Below are 22,156 nucleotides of genomic sequence, written 5' to 3'. Positions count from 1 at the left end.
ATGACATTTTCAGAAATAGGGACTTAGGGATGTCCAGTTTGGTTTGGGCTTTTCAGCTACTTCAAAAATAAAGCTTCAAGCTAAAGTCATTTCTTTGAGTCTGATGTTTGAATTGTACTGTATTAAGGTCATGTGATTATAACAATGAAATGTAATTCTTCTTGAATCGGATTCTTTATATGTTACCTTGCTCCCAAGGACTGTTTGAGATCAATTTATAAAGTGACTCAGTGAGTCTGCTTGGTGCACTGGAAAGATGGGCCAAGTAGGCCATTTGGTAGCATTGGGTTGCAAGCATCATCCATGCTGAGGATTCTGATGGTTGGCATGGTACCTAATTCGTATGACTGAAGATTGTATACTATGGCAAAGCTGCCATTCCTATGGGTCAGCGAAACTTCATTTTCAGTTTAAAACAAGTTGTTCTTTCTATTTCTATTTTCGGAAGATTGAGAGTGGTTGGGATAAATATGAATAAGCTATAAAAATGAATGCTCAAAAATTAAACTGCAAACAGCCACATACTATTTTTCACATAATGCAATTTACCTGGATTATGACATAAAGCTGGGTGATAAAATCACTCAGCACTGATATTTTTATAAAAGGACACGGGACCTTGGAACCTCCAATGTCATCCAAAGCATGTGTTTTAGAGTATTGTATTCAGGTATTACATGCTCTATTTTTGTGTCTTAGGCAACGTTTTCCTGCACCTGCGAGGACCAGTACATTGGCACATTCTGTGAAGAATTTGATGCCTGCCAGAGGAAACCCTGCCAGAATGAGGCGAGCTGTGTTGATGCAAATGAGAAGCAGGATGGAAGCAATTTCACTTGCCTTTGCCTTCCTGGTAAGGTTCACTTAGCCAGTAGCCAGCGGATGTCTCTCTGGAGAGTGTCCACACATGAATTATGGGCGGGCAAACAATACCTTGTTCAGCTGCTGGACAAAAGGTTCTCATTTGAACTTCTCAATCTGCATATACTTAAGGACTGGAAGAAGGAAGTGCACACGGGCCAAACACACCCCTTAGCTTGCTTTCAGATGATAGGATGCAGTCTATCAGGTTTTTTTTTTCCTGTTCAGGAAAATGATATTCTTAGTCAAGTAGCAGACCGTATGTTTCAGAAAACAATTGCACGAGTCTTGTCTTGAGGTGGGTCACTCCTTGAGCCATTATGCCCTCCTACATTTGTATGTCTGAGTTAGCTTCTTCTCCAACCCACTCATCTGAATGCCTCTCCGTTTGAATGTTCCAGGCTACTTTAAGTTCAGGCACCCCCAAATTGAACTCAGTGGCCCCAGGTCTTCACAGGTCATCTTCCTGTCTTCCAGCCAGTCCTCTACATGTTATCCTAGGTGACCCTTACCTTCTATTTCTACACTGTTTTTACGTCCAAGTAGCCTCTGTTTTACCTCCTGAAACAGTTTGGTTTTCCTCGCTGTAATATACATGCCAGAAGGGAGAGCTCAAGAGGAAGGCCTTACTTGGGGTCATGATTGCGTGGTTGTTTGAGTCCTTTGTTCTTGGGCTGCGGTAGATAGACTTTGCTTTTATAGTTAATACATTTCCTTCCTTATTTAAGATACTGTGTTCTTGTTTCTGATCATATTTTATTTCTTCTACTAAAATAAAAGCTATTTCGTAGTACCGTTCTCATCAATGGCTGTAAGCTGTTTTAATGTCTTGATTTTTAATAAGGCAGTTGCACGATTTTCTGAATAGCATATCTTGCCTCCCACCCCCAAATTTCCAAGGGAGATCATGTTTACATGTAGGTGTCATTGCACGTTACTCAGAGATTAAACAGGTTTCAACATGAAAGGAATGATTTCCTTGCTTCCAGGCTCTTGATGCTTTGAGGCTCTTTGCGGAGATGTGTTACCTGCTTGAAGCTGTCCACCTGTGGGAAACTCATCCCATGGAAGCTTGCTTTGTTTAGTGGGATTTTAAAACAGCTACTGAGTAACACATACACACATACACACACTATTTAAAGTTTTGTTTTCTTTTTGAGAATTTCATATATGCATGTAATGAAATAGGATTGTATCTATCTTCCATTTAGTCCCCCCCCCAACTTCCCCAGGATCTCTCTCCACATGCCCCTCTCAACTTTTCATATCCTTTTATGATTTTTAAATAAATAGTTGAGTGCGTCTGGTTTGACAGTGTTGGTAGAAGAAAGAGCGGCCCTGCAGGATGTATTGCAGCCTTTGCTAGCGGCGGGGAGGTCAGCTGTTGGGGAACTGAAGGCCTAGCAGCTTAGCTGGAGCCTCTTTGTTGTTATACAAAAGGCACTTTCAGCAAGTCAGTTCCAGCATACCAAAACCTCTTATCTGATCTAGGAGTTGTCTGAAGGAACCACTACCTAAGCAATTCTCAGACTTCCTGGTTTACCAGGTCTCTCTGGGGACTAAGTTATGCGCAGCCTGTGAACCCTTTTAGGGAAAAGCGGCTCCAGAAACATCAGATAGCATCTCTGACTTGTCCAAAGCCCAGATGCCATCACTCTGAATTCATGGCAGATACAATGGCTCTGTGAAATCTCCCACTACTCCAGTTGGTGCTGCCCATGTGTGCGCACATGCGGGACCATCCACACGGGAGCAGGGACCTGCCAGTGGCCAGACCCTCCATGAAGAGAATAGTTCTCCCTCTCCAGCCACTACCAACTGCCAACAGCTCCATCATTCAGGGAGTGTCCTCGCCCATCTGCGCGGAATTCTGCCTCGCTGGGTTTTATGCAGGCTTTGTACAGTCAGCCAGATTTTTTTTTTTGATTCATGGGCAATATAGAGATTATGAATATAGTGGATTAGAATTTGACTTGATTCAGCAACAAACTCTTGTCTTTGTTTAGTTTTCATTGGGTTTTTAAAACAATGTCTTGTAAGCAAATCATGACTTACAGAAAAGTCATGTACACTTCTGAATAATGTAGGATGATCTCTGGCTCATTGTTAAGATTTGTATTACAAGGAAGATGTTATCACCAAGTGGAGTAGCTATTTCTCTTGAAACTGGCAATATTTCAGAAAGAAGATTATCCAAGACCTCAAATGCTGCAGGAGACTCTAACAGGAGGTCCTGAATTTGAAAGGAATTAAATCAGGCTTTGTCTAAGTTCTTGGTAATCTCCCATTGCCTGGTCCCCATGTGGGCCTTCTGATTTGAACTGATAAAATTAGCTCTCTTTGGGTCTTGAGCCTGCCTGGGTTTGGGGAGGAACACACATGACTCTCCGTCATGTCAAGCCCGGTCTTTGGTAACACACAGGAAATATATGACTAAAATAAAATTTAACTGTTTGAGCCAGGATTATTTTATTAAAGCCTTCTAACATCAATAATATAATTTTTCCTCAAAGGAGCCATTTCTTTTCCCTTTTCTGAAAAGAATAGCTGTGATGCGAATTCACAACTGCCACTGCCAAAATTTTATTAGTATTTTGCAGAGGATTTCCATAATGCCTCCAAGCGCCACATTCTTCTGACTAATCGGTGATTTTAGACTATTTTTAAGAACTCATCATTGCTGAGGCACGTGTAGCCACATTGGTGACCAGAGGGTCAGTGCCTGCGGGGTTGGTCCCAGCATCTACTGTGAGTCCTCACGCACAGTCCAAGTGTGTAAGTGGACTGTGGCACTGTGCTTACAGGTGGGCTGTTTTGGTGTTTTAGGCTCGAGGGGATTCAGACCATTCCTCTATTTGTGTGAAATCTGGAGACTGAAGGACACATTCGAGATTCCAGGGTAGATGGGAAAAACAGACGCAGCTCCATCACTCTGTGCTCGTCTCTGAGCTGGGGAGCTTCTGTCAGCATACCAGTGACTCTTAAGTTTTTCATTCACTCTGTGCATAATAGAAGGTACTTGTTGTTCTTGTCAGTACGAATGCATCACCCCCAGGGGCGTTGTCTCTTCTCAGGACCAGAGATGGCACCAGCTAGAAGCTGACTTTTCTGATTTACTGGTTATGTGACCCACTCCCAACCTTCCTTAAAGCCCTGGCAGGTTTCTTTATCTTTAAAATAAAGGATGAGTCAAAGGTCATTTATTCATTCATTCATTCAATAATTATTTATCAAATGCTTATTACATGCCAGGTTTTCTCTGAGTTGTGTGAATACAAGTGCTCGAGTCCTTGTACACACAGAGGTCACAGTTTAGAGGTGGAGATGGCTAAACCACATGCATGCATGTGTGTACTGTGGTGTCTGTATGTGTGCATACATGTATATTTGTGCATGTGTGTACATGTATGTGGTCAACAGAAAGAAACAGGGTGTGAGGGGGTTAATGGAGAGGTAAAGCAAAGAGACAGGGTAAGGTATGTCTACCACAGGGAATGCCTTTCTGCGATTGTGATAAGAGACCCCAATGAAATGAGCTTGTGGACAGTGTAAATATCAGTGGGAAGAAAAATGTTAGATCTACTCATAGGCTATGGCTTCAGTGTCTGTGTTCTCAAAGCTGTTACGTTGAAATGGAACCACCAAGAAGATGGTATTGGAAGGTGAACCTTGGAGGTGATGGGTCACAGGCATGAAACACTCATGAGTAGAGTTGCTGTTCTTATAGAAGAGGCCCTGCCTTCCTTTCTGCCATGTGAGGACAATAGAAAGCATCGTTTATGAAGAGGACCTGGACTAGATACCAAATCTGCTGGTACCTTGTTTTTTTTTTTTTTTTTTTTTTTTTTAGCCTCTAGCTCTACCAGCAGCCTCTAGCTCTACCAGCTCTACCAGTTGGCGTTTACTGGTTCCCCAGAGTCAGACACATTGCTTCAGCAGCCTGAGTGGACTAAGACAGCACAAAAGGTCCCAAGCAGGAACTTGCATGGGGTGTACATGAAACAGGAGTGGAGAGCATGAGAGAGTCAGACAGATGTGCCAGCTCACAGGGACAGGCAAAAGAGAGTCAGACAGATGCGCCAGCTCACAGGGACAGGCAAAAGAGAGTCAGACAGATGCGCCAGCTCACAGGGACAGGCAAGGATCGTATCCCAGAGATGATGGAAGCCTTTTTTGGCCAACTGCAGGGGGCGATGTGATGCCCCTCTTGGAAAGATCAGTCTGGAACTGAGGAAAGAATGAACACCAGAAGGTACCCTAAGAAGATGGCAAGGAGACTATTGGCCATCCAGGCAGCTTGTCTGGGCCATGAACACAGCTGGCCTGCTACCTGTAGACCTGGTGAGAGGCTTTGCCTGAAAATTATTTGAGGGTAGAGCTGATGATACTTTCTGGCAAGTTAAATAGAAAATATGATTGTAGTGAGAAATTGTAGATGCCTTCAATTTTTAAATGGTATCAGCTTATTGAGTGAGATACCATTCATATACTATTGAAATATATAATAGAGGTTGTTTTTTAAAGTATGTTCAGGATTGGGTAATGTTGGGGACCAGCCTCGACAAATATATTACTTGACAGGGTAGGTGCATGGGGATCCAAAAAGTAAGTAAAGAATACAAAGACGTGAGTAAAAATAATAAAACAGAAACATAGGATAGTATTGGGAAGGAGTTCCAGTGAACACTGAAATCACCCACTTTTATATACTTCCATACACTTTTATACCCAATACAAAAGGGGGGGGAGGCAACAAAAGACTTCTTTAACATGATACAAAGGAGAACTCAATTAATTGCTTCAACACTTTGAGACATCAAGTCTTTAGCATTCTGTTGTTTAGGCAGTGAACCCACAACTAGACCAAGTATCTTTAAGGCAGCCACTCCCCAGATAACCTCCTAATACAAAAGAAGGAGCAGAATTATGCCTGCATATCCTGACCATTTGTCAGGGTGGAGTGGATCTACCTGTATGGGCCACCTTAATGTCAAAAGAACCAAGTAACTACATCCTGGGTCAGGCTGTGTAGCCCTGGTTGTTGTTAACAATTTTTTAGCAACTTTTAAACTCTCTGACCATTAGACAAGGTAAAACTAGGTTCACATTTTTGGGCTTCCACAGGGTAATTATCATTACAATAAGTTTTAGGATGTTTCATCACCTCAAAATAGGCATTCATTAACTGATTTAACCACTCCCCCAACCTCTAGCCTTAGGCAACTTTCTCCCTCATAGATTTGCCTACTCTAGACATCTCTTATGAATTCAGTTATATGATTGCTATTGTTTATAAGCAGCTTTTTCCATTGAGTACAATGCTTCCAGGGCTCATCCACGACATGATGTAGATGAGTACCACTTTCTTCATAACTCACCTGAATGAAATCACCTGATTGCTCACATCACATCATGGAGCTGCTTCTCCAAGGTCAACCATCAGTGATATCTCCTTCATACTCAGTGATTTCTCCTGAGTAGACACACCATGTTTTGGTCATCCACTCCTGCCCTTATGGCTGCAGGCTATTGTGGAAAATACTTCTGTGTTCCTTTCAAGTCTTTCTGCACCACCTCATCTTTCATTTTGGTTCCTTTCCTCTTCTCTACTGTATCCCATGCCCCTCTTCATCGTTCCTGCTGCTTATCTGCTAGGCTCCCAGTTCTCTGTCTGAAACCTGCCCCCTTACACTGTTAAGAATGCTGCAAACCATCCTGCTTCTCTATGTTCAGCTTCTCTCATCCTATCTTCCTCTACTTTCTCTTGATCTCTAATTCCCTGTCTTCGTCCTTTCTCCTCCCCTCTCTCCTGTCACTGGTACACATTGATCCACTTGGTGATTTCCTAAATGAAATCACCTGCTTGCTCACATCACATCATGGAACTGCTTCTCCAAGGTCAACCATCAGTGATCTCTCCTTCGTCTTCACTCTGTCCGCAGTGCTCATCTCTTTAGAAGCATTTTTGTGTACTTTGCAGAGCTGTTCTGCTTCTGTTCTCCTGAGTTCTCACAAGATCCCCCCTTTTTTGTTTTAGCCATTCTCCTGGGCCTTTGCTAGCAATTTCTCATTTGAAGCTGTCACCACAAGGATGACTTCCAGACCCCCCTTCCAGTCTGGCCTCTCACCTCGGCTCTGGCAGCATTATTGGACTTGGCATTGATTCATCTGCTCGCGGCTGCCACCGCTGTCTCCCTCATTGCTCAGGCTGGATGCTGGACCTTGATGGTTCTGCCTTTCTATCATTTATCCCTGGACACTCACCAATTCACCTTATTTACGATGATTCCCTATCTGACTCTTTCTTCTTTTTCCACCACTACGCCCACGATTCAAGCTGCTGTCATCTGCTGCCTGAGCAATGGGGAGAAGCCTCTGCCTCCCTGCATTCCATCTTGCTTTGTTCGCTATTGCTGGTGATACTTGGGAAGCCCAGGCCTGGGGCTCAAGAGATGCCCTAGACTGAGAAGGGCAGACCCAGGGCCCAGGTGATGTTGTTTTCATGACCTTGGGGAAATAAAGCTTTGTTCGCACTATGTCTCTATCTAAAGTAGGGTTGAAGGTTGGTAGTCAATGGCCACAGTTCAGAGGATACCCGTGGCATGCTCAGAAAGGTATGTGCCTGGTATGCAGTCGGCATTCGAAAGTACCAGCTGCCACATCTGTTGCCAAGTCTGAAGCAAAGCCTATAGCTCTGAACAGAGCTCTGCCACTGCTTCCTTCAGTCAGAACTTGGACTTCATTTCTCTGTGGTTCCCGTACTGGTCCATGGGCAATTCTCAGGACGTTCTCTCTCCTCTCCTAAGGCAGGAGAGCGCCATTTTGGTCTGAGGAAGAGGAAAGTTCCAGTGGCTAACCACTTTGCTTTTCTGATCTTCAGCTTGAACGCCAATGTCTGTCTCTGGGTTTTTTTTATTATTCGTGCTACAACTCAGACATAGGTTCTTTCTGTGTAGAAACCCTTTGCTAGCTGGCCAGTGACTACACCGGTGTTCAGGATCTACATGCAGTTCCAAGTCTTCCTGAGGGTGGGCTTTTAGACATAAATAAAAAAAACAAGAAACAAACCCAAAGCACATCTTGGGTTGACACACATCACTAAGAACAGTTAGACAGAAGCAGAAGTGCTGCAAGTCAATGATCTTGTACCCTATAAAGATTAGTAAAATGCTGATTGGCCTGTAGCCGGGCAAGAAGTATAGGCAGGGTGACCAAAATAGGAGAATTCTGGGAAGAGGAAAGGCTCAGTCTGCAGTCATCACCCAGATGCAGAGGAAGCAAGATGAGAATGTCTCATTGATAAAAGGTACCAAGTCACACGGCTAACACAGACAAGAATTGTGGACTAATTTAAGATATAAGAGTCAGTTAAGAAGCTTGAGCTAATAGGCCAATCAGTTTATAATTAACGTAGGCCTGTGTATTTCTTTGGGACTGCGGGACTGGGCAAGACAGAAACCTCTGTCAACACAGAACTTAAGAAGCTAAGAAGCAAGGTTAGTACATTTAGGGACTTTCCCAGATCTATGGACTTTGGTGGATTAGGTCTTCGCTCTCCTTTGGTAGGTGTTGCTGCCTATGCCCTGGGTTCCAAGACCTGAATGGCACTTCTACCATGGCATCATTTGTGCCAAGGTCTGGGGACCTGTTATGCTTTGTTTTTTATTTTTCCCTTTAATAATCTGAATTATATGTACAAATTTTAAATGAACAACATTAATATTTTATATTAAAAGAATGTTTGCTGGTCACTTTCCTCTTCAGTAGATACATCATGTCAAAGTAACCTAGAAGAATTCCTTTTGTTTTTTAATTTTTATATTTATGTTTTGAGAGTGTTGTATGTGTCTTTGTGTGTGCATGTGTGTGTACATGTATTTGTCATGGATGTGTAGAGATCAGAGGACATCTCAGGTGTCAGCATCATCTTCCACCTTGTTTGAGGCAGAGTGTTTTTGTGTTAGCAACTGTGCATACATGACTTGTTCACTCTTGAGCTCCTGGAAATTCTCCCATTTCCACATCCCGTCTCACAGCAGGAACATAGGATTATAGATACGTACCACCTCACCTGGATTTATGGGTCCTGGAGAATCTGAACTCTTCATACTTGTTCAGCAAGTGGTTTACCAGCTGAGTCATCTCTAAATGGTTCCTTAGGCTTAGGTCTCTGGGCCTGCCTGTGTTTTCTGCCTTGGCAAAGAAAGAAAGGATGCTCATGCTCACTGGCCAGATGTTCCCAGGTGATGTTAAGGCTGGTCACACTTCAAGAGCCACTGTTTTAAGTTGCCTGTGAAGAACTGGAACTCAAATGATGATAGCTAGGCACATTGAAAATCCACTGCACTCTTGAAATCCACAAACCCTTCCTTCATTCAGAAGAAGTGGAAAAAATTGACTTTATGAACGCAGTAGAGTCCCTTAAACAACATGTAAAAAATGCCCTTATAGAAATGGATGAGAAGTATAACAAAAAGTTTGAAGAAATGAGTAAATATGTACATGATACCCTGGGAAACCAAGATAAAACGATCAAACAGGTAATGGAAACAGTTCAAGAATTGAAAACTGAAATGAAGGCAAGGAAGAAAATACAAACTGAGGACCAGCCGGATATGGAAAATCTAGGTCAACGAGCAGAGTCTTCCTTCATTCACAAAGCACAGAAATACACTAGTACCTAGGCACAGTGCAAGCTGCTGCAGATTTAAAGGTACGTTTGATAGACATTGTATCTGCTGCTTAGAGTTGCTCTCACTCTGTAAAAGGAGCTGCGGGCTGCGTTCCTGCCACCCAGCTCCCAGCCCCCTGGCTAGCTTATGCCGCAAAATAACAACACAAACACTGTATTCATATAAACACTGCTTGTCCCATTTCTATTAATGTGTGTAGCACCACTAGGTGGTGACTTACTAGGGAGGTTCTAGCCTACGTCCATCTTGGGTCGGAGCTTCATCGCATCTGCCTCAGAGAGGAGAGCTATGGAGTGTGAGCTCACTTCCTCTTCCTCCCAGCATTCTGTTCTGTTTACTCCACCCACCTATGTTCTAATCTATCAGGCCAAGCAGTTTCTTTATTAATTACCCAATGAAAGCAACAGATTGATATGACACTCCCACATCATCACTCAATGACCTGAGACCTATGCATCTTTATCCTCATTTTGACCATGGTGGGCATGAATGTTATCAAGACTTGGATGAGTCTACTCAGCTTACCACCGTGAACCTTTGGTTTCCCTAACCATATCCTTTCTGCTCTCTGTACTTCCTGCATACCTGGGTATTGGGTGTATTTGCTTTCTTTTAAACCTTGAGACTAAGATTTCTTTCATTTCTGATGAATGCCAAGCTTTCTTTTATGCTTTTATTCATATCACACATTCCCATTTTACTTTTATGTTACTAGTTTGCCTTTCGTGAGCCATCTATATCTTTCTTTCTTTCCCTTTGGTTTTTAACTTAGGTTTACATTTACCCAGAAATGTTTGGTTTTTCTCCTGCCCGCCCATCTTTCTCTCTCTTCCTGAATAATTTCTGCCTTCCCACATTGAGATTTCACGCACCAGGATGGAATAGCTCGATGGCACCCAGATTCCTGCTATCTACCTATTGTTCAGTGTGTGGTATTAGGTGCCGCATGTCATCTCGGCTGCCATGGCTGAGGCTCTGGCACCAGCTGCTCAGATCCCAGAGGGCAAGATCTGAGCTGGTGAGCTCTCTTGGTGGCATGAGGCTTTCCGTTCAAGGCCAACAGCTTCGCTCCACTGCGCAGGCTAGATTATAGAAAGGCTGGCGGCACTAAAAATAGCTCTCACTTTGATTCCCACTGTGGAAGCTTTCAGGACAGAGCTCCAAAGAAACAATTAGATTCTCCCTCCCCGAGCTAAAGCAGCGAGGGGAATGCTTTTCGTTTCAGTAGAAGAATTATGCAATAAACGTCTTACATACAAACAATTGTGCTGGGAAGGGTGGGAAATGTTTTATATCAGATATATAAGATTTTTTTTTATCAGATATAGCTGATAAATTGCTTTTGAAATAGTCTGGCTCATTTAGGGAACTCTTCTTACATGCATGTGATTCATCCTTGACCTCTGATAGATTTCTATTTGAAGGGTCAGGTAGTGCAGTTAAGATGACAGGTGGGTAGGGAAGGTAGATTTTGTTATATTGTCAGAAGTCAAAAGATACTGTTTAACTCTAGTTTTGTCTCAGTCCTTCTAACACTGAATGGGAGAAGTCATTCTTTTTCCATATGCCACTAAATTTTAAGATGCATTATATAACAAAATATAAAATACTATAAAATCAAATTTTCCAAAGATATATTAAATACCATGTAGTCTGTTAACACCTGGTGGTAATTTGAAAGAAAATGCCCCCCCAAACGGAGTAGCACTACTAGGAGGTATGGCGTTGGTGGAGTAGGTGTGGACTTGTTGGAAAAAGTATGTCACTGTGGGGGTGAGCTTTGAGGTCTCTTTTGCTCGAAATTTGCTCAGTGTAACACACAGACTACTTCCTGCAAGTTGTAGGCTCTCATCTCCTTCTCTAGCACCATGTCTGCCTGCATACTGCCGTGTCCCACCATGATGACAATGAACAGAATCGCTGAACTTTAGGCAAGCCACCCCATTAAATGGTGTCCTTTATAAGAGTTGCTGTGGTCATGGTGTCTCTTCACAGCAATAGAAACTCCAACTAAGACACCCGGTGAAGGATTTGTAGTCTGATGCTTTCCTTAAATGCACCTGGTATTTCTGCTGTGAACAGGCTCTCTGCCAGGGCACATTTCCTGTCAAATGCTCAATGGCTCATCTAACATTACTTATGCTCACACCCCTATAAAAGCACTGATGCTCAGGCTAGAGTGTCCCTGGGTGTTCCACGCATTTCTGAAGCCATCCATGTGTGTCCCCGTGTCACGTTATTTTCCTTAGTCTTTGTTAAACAAGAATATTTTCTGAAGAGCAGATAGGCTGGGCAGTGGTGGTGCACACCTTTAATCCCAGAACTCAGGAGGCAGAGGCAGGTGGATATCTGTGAGTTCCAGGACAGCCAAGGAGCCAGGACTATTACACAGAGTAACCCTGTTTTTTGTTTTTTTTTTTTTAAAAAAAAAGGCAAGGAAAGAAAAAAGCAACCCTGTGATTCCCAGGCAGTCTTTTCAAGCTGCCCATTTTGAACCAATTACTTTATTCTGAACATCCCAATGCTAATTCTTTAGTAACTTGCAGTTTTTAGAGTCAAACATGTATTTTCAAATGGTCTCTGAAGGTACGCTTAAAATTCCTATTATTCAAAGTGCTTTGAACATCCTCTCTCTAGTTCAGAAAGGACCGGTTCTGTGCAATGGAAGGAGGAGGAGCTGGGATGGAAAGAGTAACTTTCAGTCTGGAAGGATAGCATCCCTCTGACTAGGCTTTCAAGCCTCGGCATTGGCGTCATTTTGGACCAGGTAGTTCTTTGTGGTGGAGACTGCTGAATTTACAGAATGTCTGGCCATACTGTGTACCCACTAGATGTCAGTGGCATCCTAGGGACTGGTCTTTGAACAGCGTCACCAGACATTCCAGTTGACCCTGGGGAGAGTCAGCCCGGTTGAGAACCACTCACTTGAGGAATCTAACCTGAACTCTTGAGGCAAAAAAAGGTGATGAGTTCTGTTTCAGCCATGTTAATTTGCCATGTTGCAGGGAGCCATTGGGTGAAGTCTTAGTTGGAGAAGCAAGACTGAGTTCAGAAGTGAGCTAGCTTAATTTTCTGCTCACTCCAGACTGACTGAATGGGGAGGGGCCTCTGAGCAGGATAATTTGTCATCACAATTTCCCAAATTGGGGTTGCAACTTGTAAAGAGCAAGGTGATTTTCTGTAGTGCGTGTCTTAGTCATTGTTCTGTGCTGTGAAGAGACTCAGTGACCCGAGTAACTCTCATTTTTAAATAAAAAGCGTTTAACTGGGGGCTTGCTTACAGTTTCAGAGTTTAGTTCATTACCATCACGACCAGGAGCAGGCAGACATGGTGCCGAAGCAGTACAGTAGCTGAAAGCTTTACATTCTGATCCACAGGCAGCAGGCAAAGAAGTGACCCAGGGCCTGGTATGAACCCATCCCCAGGGACATACCACCTCTTCCAACAAGGACACGACTCCTCCAACAAGAGCATATCTCCTTCAACAAGCCCATACCGCCTAATCCTCTAACAGGTTACCTGGGGACCAATCATGCAAATGTATGAGCCTACAGGGGACATTCTCATTCAAATTACTGCAGTATATTTTGTGAGATAACCATTTTTTTTAAAAAAGGCAAAAACAAATAAGCAAACAACCCCCCCATCTTTGTGTTTATTTCCATGCCCATCAGGAGAAAGAGTGGAAAACATGCTTCATCCATCTGGTTTCTGGGTGTCGTTGCTTTAGAATAGGAAGACATCTTAGTTAGAAGATGCGATGAGTTTAGGAAAATACCTTACGTGGAATGGTTCATTCTTTGAGCAATTATTTGTGCTGGGAAATGTTTTAAGTTATGAGGGTCTAGAGATTAATAAGACAAAGTCCTGATTCTCACCGAGTTGGGAATGCATGTAAAAGGCAAACCAACTTGTGTCCTTTAGATAGATGGACTTAGAAGTGAACAAATGAGAGTCATATGAGGTAAGGGCAAGTTTAAAGAGCTGGAGCATGGATTCAGGGGATAAAGTCCGCTCTTAGGCTCTTATAGGTGCGGAAGAAATAAATACATGGATACGGTGACCAATAGGGACATGCATCTTGTTCAAGCGTCAAGGAGGACCAGAGCACTGGGTCCTGCCTAGTGATTTCTGGGCAGAGTAGCCCCAAAAGAATGCAGAGGCCAAGTGAATAGCCATGTAGAGTCACCTGGGTTGGCATCTCAGATGTTCTAGAATGGTTTGTGTGCCAGAGAAGACAATCAGAAATTGTCTTTTGTGGGACAACAAAATGAATTAGTGGGAAAGGGCACTTGCTATCAAGCCTAATGACCTGGGTTCCATCCTCAGGCCCCACATGTTGGAAAGGAGAGGACTGATTCCCACAAATTATCTTCTGGTACTCCCATTCACTGCTGCATATGTGTGAACAGATAGACAGACACACACACACACACACACACACACACACAGATTTTAAAAAAAAAATTAAAAAAGAAAGGAGTTATTCCTTTGTGTTTATTCGCCAGGGAGAATTAAATTTTAATAGCGATTTCTGAGATCTGTTTAACATCTCAAAGTGATCTAACAACCTCATATTTCAATTTCCTTTGTGTTTATTCGCCAGGGAGAATTAAATTTTAATAGCGATTTCTGAGATCTGTTTAACATCTCAAAGTGATCTAACAACCTCATATTTCAATTTAAAATTCATTAGCTAAAAAAAATTACCCAATTTAACATTGTGATTGGAATCATGTCTGATAGGTTCTCTCAGACACCATCCACACCTCTTCAGCTGTGATGTATGTAATCTCGGCATTCCCATATGCCAGATTATCCTAACTCAATCCCAAAGGGATTGAACAGAACACCATAGATTGAGGAGAACGAGAGCTGTTTTTTTCTGTGTTTGGTTTGTTTAGTTACTTTTCTCATGGCTACGGCAAATACCTGACCAGAAGCAGCTTGAGGGAGGCGGGGCTTATTTGGCTCTCAGTTTGAGGGGTACAGTTTGTTGTGGAGGGAAGGCATGGCTATAGGTGACCTTTCCACCTGCACAGTGGTAGGAGCTTTTAGATGGGTCTTTTAACCCCTTTACATCTTGGTGGAAGACAACACAGAAAGCAGACAGGAAGTGGAACTTGGATAAAAAAGACTCCAAGGTCTTATTCTGATGGTTACTTCCTACAGCAAGCAGAACCATTGTCAAGAGACCAAGTGTTCAAACAGATGGGCTGATGAGGACATTTGATGTTCAAATCATAATACACTTCTACATCTTTCTGGGGTTAAAACTCCTACAAGTAAAAGAAAAGCTTTATTATAATTATTTATTCTAAGCTGTTTTCAGCTTTTGACCGACATAAACTGGAGCTTGCAGATTCACAAAACCTGGGCAGCCACACAGGTCATGCCTTCCTTTTGGTCCTTTGCATCAACATGTGATTCTAAGCTCACAGTCTTCCAATGCCATGATTTCACAACTCATAGGCCTTGCTTTAAGAAACACCATCACTTCAGTGCTCTGATATTATTTGCAAACCTGACTAAGGTTGAAGCTAATTAGCTTCCTTCTATGCTTGACTGGATTGTGTGTGTGTGTTTGTGATGTACCCACGTATACATGTTTGTAGGGTTGTATGTTCATGTGCACTTGTGTGTGGAAGCCAGAGTTCAATGTTGAGTATCTTCTTCAATTACTTCCACCCTGATTTTTGAGACATCTCTCACAGAATCTGGAGCTTACCAGTTTGTCTAGAGTTCCTGGCCAGAGATTTCTAGGGCTCCTTCTGTCTCTACTTTCCCAGCCTTAGGATTTCTGGGTACACACTACCAAGCCTGGATTTATGTACATATTGGAAATCTGAATGGAGGTTTTCATGCTTGTGGGGGAAAAACACCTTTCTGATTAAGCCATCTCTTTGGCCCCTTACATGATTCTAGAGACTTCATTGCCTTTCTATTTGATCCTCTACTCTGTTATATGGTTTATTTCTAAATCTTTGCTGTCTTATATTTTGATCCTACAAATGGACTTTCATCTAGCTACTTCCTCTGCCTCCCTTAAAGTTTGTAACGGCGTAAATGAATGCAGACAGATTGTAAAAATATGTATATCTATAGCTTTAATGTAGAAATAGACTTACAGAACCACCGTTCCCGCAGAGACCAGGAAAGCAGAAGCAGCGGCTGGGAGCACACTCACCAAATTTATAGGCAGACATTAGCCTGAGGCGAACACGCCCCCCAAGGGGCGGGACTTATCCCTACAAAAGTTGATTTCTAACTTTCATCAGTGATGTCTTTATTAGATGATAATCTTAAGTTCATGCTGCCCTTCTCTGGGTAGGCCAGGGCTAGGTCTGTTATTTATTTATTTATTTTGAATAGTGCATTTTTCTTATATCTTTATCTGGTCCCAGGCTAGTGTGAATCTGACACTAAAGACTGAGTTGTTTGGTGAGTTTAAGAACAGAATGAGGCCAAGTGGTTGCTGCGTGGTGGTCATCAGGGAGGGTGGACAAAGAGGAGGAAGGCTGGGGCTAGACCATGTCTTACTTTTTAGTCACTGACTAGTTTTCTTCCAAACCCTTTGGGAAGACATTGGAGGAGTCTATATATAGGAATAGTAGTAGTTCAACTATTTCTCTGGTTAATTCTATGTGGATAATGGGTTGAAAGATAGCCAGTGTAAAGTGATAGTCTGGGGAACGGTAGCTGGAGTCTTGAGAGACAGTGATGCCTGTGCCTAGAAGACAGGAAAGGTGTCACAAGGCTGTGTCAGTAATCTGGAAGGCTGCCCATAGTGCTTATGGCCCTGTAGTCAGAAGGATCCCTGTCCACTGCTTCAGGAGAGGAGTTTTCACACTCGCCAACCCTTGTCTGTTTCTGTAGATGTTTTGCTGGAAACCAGTGAAGCTTTCCATTGCCCTGCATTTTACAGGACGTAACAATCACACCTGTTTTGCATAGCTCTGTGCCTTTACATATATTTTCCACCATTGTTGGTTGATTACCCACTTGGGGGAGGCTGTGGAAGCAGCTAGTTAAGATAAAAGTCCATTGGTAGGATCAGAAAATAAAGACAGCAAAGATTTAGAAATAAACTGTGTAACAGAGTAGAGGATCAATTAGAAAGGTCAATGATAAATTTTGGCTGCTCCGTGATCAGCCTAGCATGGGCAGGCATTGAAACCACTCTGCACACACAAGGATGGGTATCATCTACAATCACTAGGATGCTAGTGGTCGCTAGGATGCTAGTAATTATTAGGTATTTGCAGTATGGCCAGGGATGCTCTATAGCCTATAACCTCATAATCCCAACCTCCCCTCTGTACCACACCACTTCCTCATGCCTCAATTATTGTTTTTCATTTGTAGGAATGCCGAGCCATAGATATGCCAGTAGACGCCTAGATTACAAGCCTATCCTTTTAGCCACAGTCTTTTAAACCATATTTTTCTGTTTCTTACACTTTCAAAATTCTGAAAGACTTTAAACCATAAAGGAATGAAATAATGAGGTAGTGTTTTTATCCCAGACAAGAGCTCCCTCACTAGGGACCCACTTCTGACCTTGACATAAGAAAGCTGTTCTATCAGACTTTCTCAAACGATGGAGAACCTCCACAAGTGTCACCCACTCAAGGCCGGCAGGATCCCCAAGTCTGAGGTTACAGGCAGGAGCTACCATGGTCTACTCTCTGTCTAGGCTGCTTGGTGACTAAGCATAGCTGTGTTTAAGGGCGTGGGCCTTCACAAGTTTGAATCCCTGGCAATTGTGTAAATGGCTTAATCTTTCTAATCCTCAGTTTCCTTATTTGTAAGAGAAGGGATGGGACAGGGGAGTGGTGTGTGGGATCAGATGAGTGTTGACCTCAGATGAAGAGGAATTCTCTCAGATATAAAAAACACGTACCGTTTTAAGTCAAACGGCTCCTCACAGCATTCCCCTTGTAAGCATGCTGCCTTCCACTTTGAATCTAGAGCTTTCATTTGAAGCTACATTCTTGCTGTGATGTCATACTGAAAGATTCCTTTTGGAATTCTGAAGTCGCCTCTTGCCTTTTAGCTCTCAGGCTGGTCTCCAGGCTGGTCTCTCAATCCCATCCCCGTGGATAACTAGAAATGCCTTGGCTTGGTTTGGAGTGAATGGGGAAGGGACTCAATGGGAGATGCTAAAATAATCGCCTCCATTCACTGTCTGTAGTTCACACCCACTGGACAGGCAATGGTGAGTTTTTCAAGTCTGAGCTGTGTGTGCTGGTGATGGCCCTTCAAAACCAATAATCCAGAAAGGCAAGTTTCCATGTTGTTCAGGACTCCATGGGAAACATATGAGATACTACTGTATAATGAAAATTGTGTAGAAAATACATCTGATTAAAATTTATAATGGGAATTTTCTCTAGACTACCAGTGATTCCATCACTCAAATATCATAGCCAAGAGCACCCTTTTTACTTTTTTATTTTATACCTTGTATTTTCCATATTTTTCCTGAAGCATTGCCCACTCTAAGGTGAGGACCATTTTAGTGTGGTGTTTTCATTAAACTTGCCTCTCTGGAGGGCTATGTTTTCAAACTGAATTAAAAATCTGGGATTTATTTAAAGCCTCCAGGCTGCCCAAGGTGTTCTAGGAGATTTACAGCCTGATTTTCCCACCGCTTGTCTGGGATTATGTCACTACCCCACAGGATCAGCTGGGGGGCTAGCTTCATTGAGAAGGGAGAGCTGGGTTTATGACTCAAAGAAGTATTAAGCATAATATATTAATGTGATTTTTGTTGTGTGTGCTGCAAACTCTTAGTCTTTAAAATGAGAGCACAGGGTACAGAGTTAACACAGGTGGCTTCTTTTGGGTCTAAATATTATCCACTAAAACTCTCTAATACCTCTGTATAGTGCGGTGTGGTGGTGACCCAGGGAAGTTAGCACTCATCTCAGGCCCAGGGCACCTGATGTCAGGGGGACCCTGTCCTCTGGATAGTGCAATTCAACCTCAGCTTCTAAAGCTTCTGGTAATATAAAACTCAGAGCTAATGTGGGAGAAAACAATTTGAAAAGTGAATGAATTTTGAACCATAGCTCTAAGTTTATGGTGGTGGTTTCTGATTATAAAACTACAAGAGATCAAGGAGTGTCTGAGACACCCTTATGCAAGACTGCTGTTTCCAAGGGTGGATTCTGGCAGAGTCCCTCAGTTTGGGGGTTCAGTCCCTCAGTTTGTGGGTGGCTCTGGTGGTTTTGGAATAGCAGGTCTTGGACAGCAGGCATCTTCTTTTTCTGCAGGTTATACTGGAGAGCTTTGCCAGACCAAGATCGATTACTGTGTCCTAGATCCTTGCAGAAATGGAGCCACGTGTGTTTCCAGCGTCAGTGGATTCACCTGCCAGTGTCTGGAAGGTAAGACGTCATCTAGTACTCTGGGAAAGGTTTTCATTTTCCTCTTTAAACCATAAATTCTTTTGGTCTATTTGGTACTTTTTCTTTCTAAACACTTTATACAAGAGAAACACACACACACACACACACACACACACACACACACACACACACACACACAGAGAGAGAGAGAGAGAGAGAGAGAGAGAGAGAGAGAGAGAGAGAAGAGAGAGAGAGAGAGAGAGAGAGAGAGAGAGAGAGAGAGAGAGCGAGAGAGCGCAAAGGCCGGATATGATCCCTCAGTTTTCTTGTTCTTTTATTTATTGAGAAAGGGTCTTAAGTAGCCCAGGCTAGCCTGGAACTTTCTTTGTAGCTGAAGATGATTTTAACTTGCTAAGATATAGGCATACACTGCCATGTCCAACATGGATTCCTTTTTCTGCTCTGCTTGAATAAGAGCTATAACCTAGAAATTTTTGTGATTTTGACACACACATGCATATCTCCAAAATTTGACCCTTATACACATATTGACATATGTCTATTGACATATACATATAAAATGAGTAAGCAATATATATATATATATAATGAGTTAGCGTGATAAAATAGAACCAAATAGTAAAACTCCACTTTTCTACTTTGCTTGACTTGTTTTAGGTTCCATACAAATACACATTAAAAACAACCGATATGAAGTTTGCCTTCTTTGTGCTTTATGGCAAATTTATGATGGCTGAGGAAAATTAAGCCACCTGGAGAGTCCTCACTTTAGGGTTGTTTTTATTTCAAAAGACGGGTTTACTGTTAGGAAAGAGACAGGCAGGTGATGGAAGGTAGAACCTGGCATTGGGAGCGATTTTGCTCCCATTTCTGCTGTGAGGGGATGACTTTAAACCCTTAATGGCATAAGAACAATGCTGTAGTAGTTTTTCAGTGCTTAAAACTGTCACGTCGGCTCCTGATTCACAGACACAACATAGGCGACTATGTAGCTTTTCATATTCTGCAGAGATGCAACACAGAGCCCACACAGAAGGCAATATCTCCATACGTCCAGTCATCTTCAGTAGCCCCTGGCCAAGAGCCCAGCCCTCTTCTAATACAGGGTTCCTGTGAGCTGCCCCTTGGTTCAATTCCTACTCACCCAGGAAGGAGCATGGACAGAATGACTGACTTCCAGCCCAACCCCAATTTTGTGCGTTGGTAATGCATGTGACTCCCGTAGTGAAGGGGAACCACGTTCTTTATGAGCCTTGCCTTTATCTTTCTTGGGCAGTGCAGACAAACAGGGAGACTTGGAAGCGTACCAGGGCTGATGGCTGAGCAAGCAGCACCTTTGTTACTTGCCTACGAATGCTCTGCAGTTCTGCAAAGCTTTGTCACACTCCGGATGAGTCAGTGGCCACCTACCCCTTTTTAGACTTTACCTTCAATCAAGGTCAGGGTTCTGGGACATTATGAATTCACATGGGATTTCTGCAAGAGTTTAGTCAACTCCCAAATGCTTTTCTATTTCTGGTATTTACTAGAAAGGTCCAAGAAAACTCCAGAGGCTTAAAGAGGAGAGACTGTACAGCTTGAACTAGAATCTAGGGACTTAGCCTTCACTCATGTAGTTTTTCTTCTTGGCAGAGACTTTCCTGAGTACTTTCTATGCACCAGGTGCTGTACTAGGTAGTGGACCTTGATGGTTGGAGCAGCTAAAAAGGTCCCTCCCAGGTACAGTGTCTTTGGTATAGACCGGAGGACAGAGGCAATGCTAAGATGAGGGCTTGGAGGTAGTTTGTGGAAAAGGGGTAGGGCAAGGCTTGCAGGGCTTCCTGGGCTGCAGGCAAGGCACTACTACTTCATCCTGGAGTGGAGGGAGGCAGAGGATTAGGGTTCATGTCCAGCTTACCTCCTATTCCACGGACAAGTAACTTACCTTCTGTGGCTTCAGTATTGTAGCTACAAGATGGTAATGTGTTCTTCACAGGGTAAGGGATTCAAAGCATCTCCTTTCATTTTTAATAAAATCTCATGCAGATAAACGTGTACTGTACAGAGGTTGGGCATGCTCTCAATAAATATTTGAGATTTTTGTTATTGCTCCATCATTAATTACCATTAAACCACTGGCACATTTAAGCCAAGTGATTTGGTCATTTCATTCTGGGACAGTATTGAACATGGAGCAAGAGGAGAGTGGAAATCAGGAGAAAGGACTGGGGACAGTTGCAGATATCCAGGAAATAGCTGACTCCCTGGAATTGAAGCACAGGCTCTGGGAAGAAGCAAGAAGCTGATGTGAGTGAGAGAAGTTCAGGGGACAAAGACAGGACCTCTCGGGAAGGACTGACACGGAGGGCAGGGGCAGAGAGGCAGGAATCTGTGGCTTCCATCACTTTCCAGTAGGTTGTCTTCCCCAATGGAGGGAACAGAAATGGAGATGTTTTTAGAGGTGTTTTAGAGATGTGTTTGAGGGGTCCTTGGCTCATTCCAACAAGATGCCACTGAGGAAGAAGTATTGGCTGAGTCTAAATAAGAGCCATTGACCTACAGTTGTCTAAGCCATGGGTACCACATCTAAGATCCTTATTCATCCTATGGCCCTGTGAATATTCCATTCTGTCCAAACTGTGGCATTCAAGAATCAAAAGGATGAGTGTGAGTTTTCCAGAAATATTATTCAGTGAGACATCTTTTTATTCAGTGAAGATTGAAATGGCTATGGGAAGTCCTGGAAGCTTTATAGCAAAAACATAACTGGTGACAAACATTTTACAAAGTGGTCTGTCTTCTATTGAGAAATGTTAGTGTCCCATACATTGTACTTTGCCTATATTTGCCTAACCACTACCCTACCCCATCTCTCTTCCACACTCCTCACCATTTTTATTTAATAGTCTGGGAAGAGGGCACGTAGCTTGCTCCTGGTCATGTAGCCGGAAACTGGAAGGCAGGTGGCTGGCCTCCAGTGCTCTTTAACCACGTTAATATTCTCTGGACACATTCTTTAAAGTAAGTCCTATGATGTGTATTTTTATCATATATATATTTTGAGACAGGATTTATCTCCCAGATTGACCTCGAGTTCTTTATATAGCTGAGGATGGTTTTGAACTTTTGAACTCACTGCTTTCTTCCACTGAGTGAGAGAATCACAAACGTACATCACCCCCTGGTTCATGCAGGGCTGGAGATTGAAGCCAGGATTCCATGCATGTTAAGACAAGCTGCTGACTGAG

General features: G+C 42.9%; 1 protein-coding gene across 1 annotated transcript in view; it reads left to right on the top strand.

Annotated features, from left to right (window-relative positions):
- Positions 1-22,156, top strand: part of Dner (delta/notch like EGF repeat containing) — a 280,000-nt gene that overhangs the window by 182,624 nt on the left and 75,220 nt on the right. Inside the window, exons 6-7 of the mRNA XM_075951627.1 lie at positions 700-853; positions 18,834-18,947. Coding sequence (XP_075807742.1) covers positions 700-853; positions 18,834-18,947 — 268 coding nt within the window. The remainder of the gene's footprint in view (positions 1-699; positions 854-18,833; positions 18,948-22,156) is intronic.

Source organism: Microtus pennsylvanicus, chromosome 17 (assembly GCF_037038515.1).
Source record: "Microtus pennsylvanicus isolate mMicPen1 chromosome 17, mMicPen1.hap1, whole genome shotgun sequence".
NCBI lineage: Eukaryota > Metazoa > Chordata > Mammalia > Rodentia > Cricetidae > Microtus > Microtus pennsylvanicus.
This window is presented reverse-complemented; position numbering and strand designations above follow the sequence as displayed.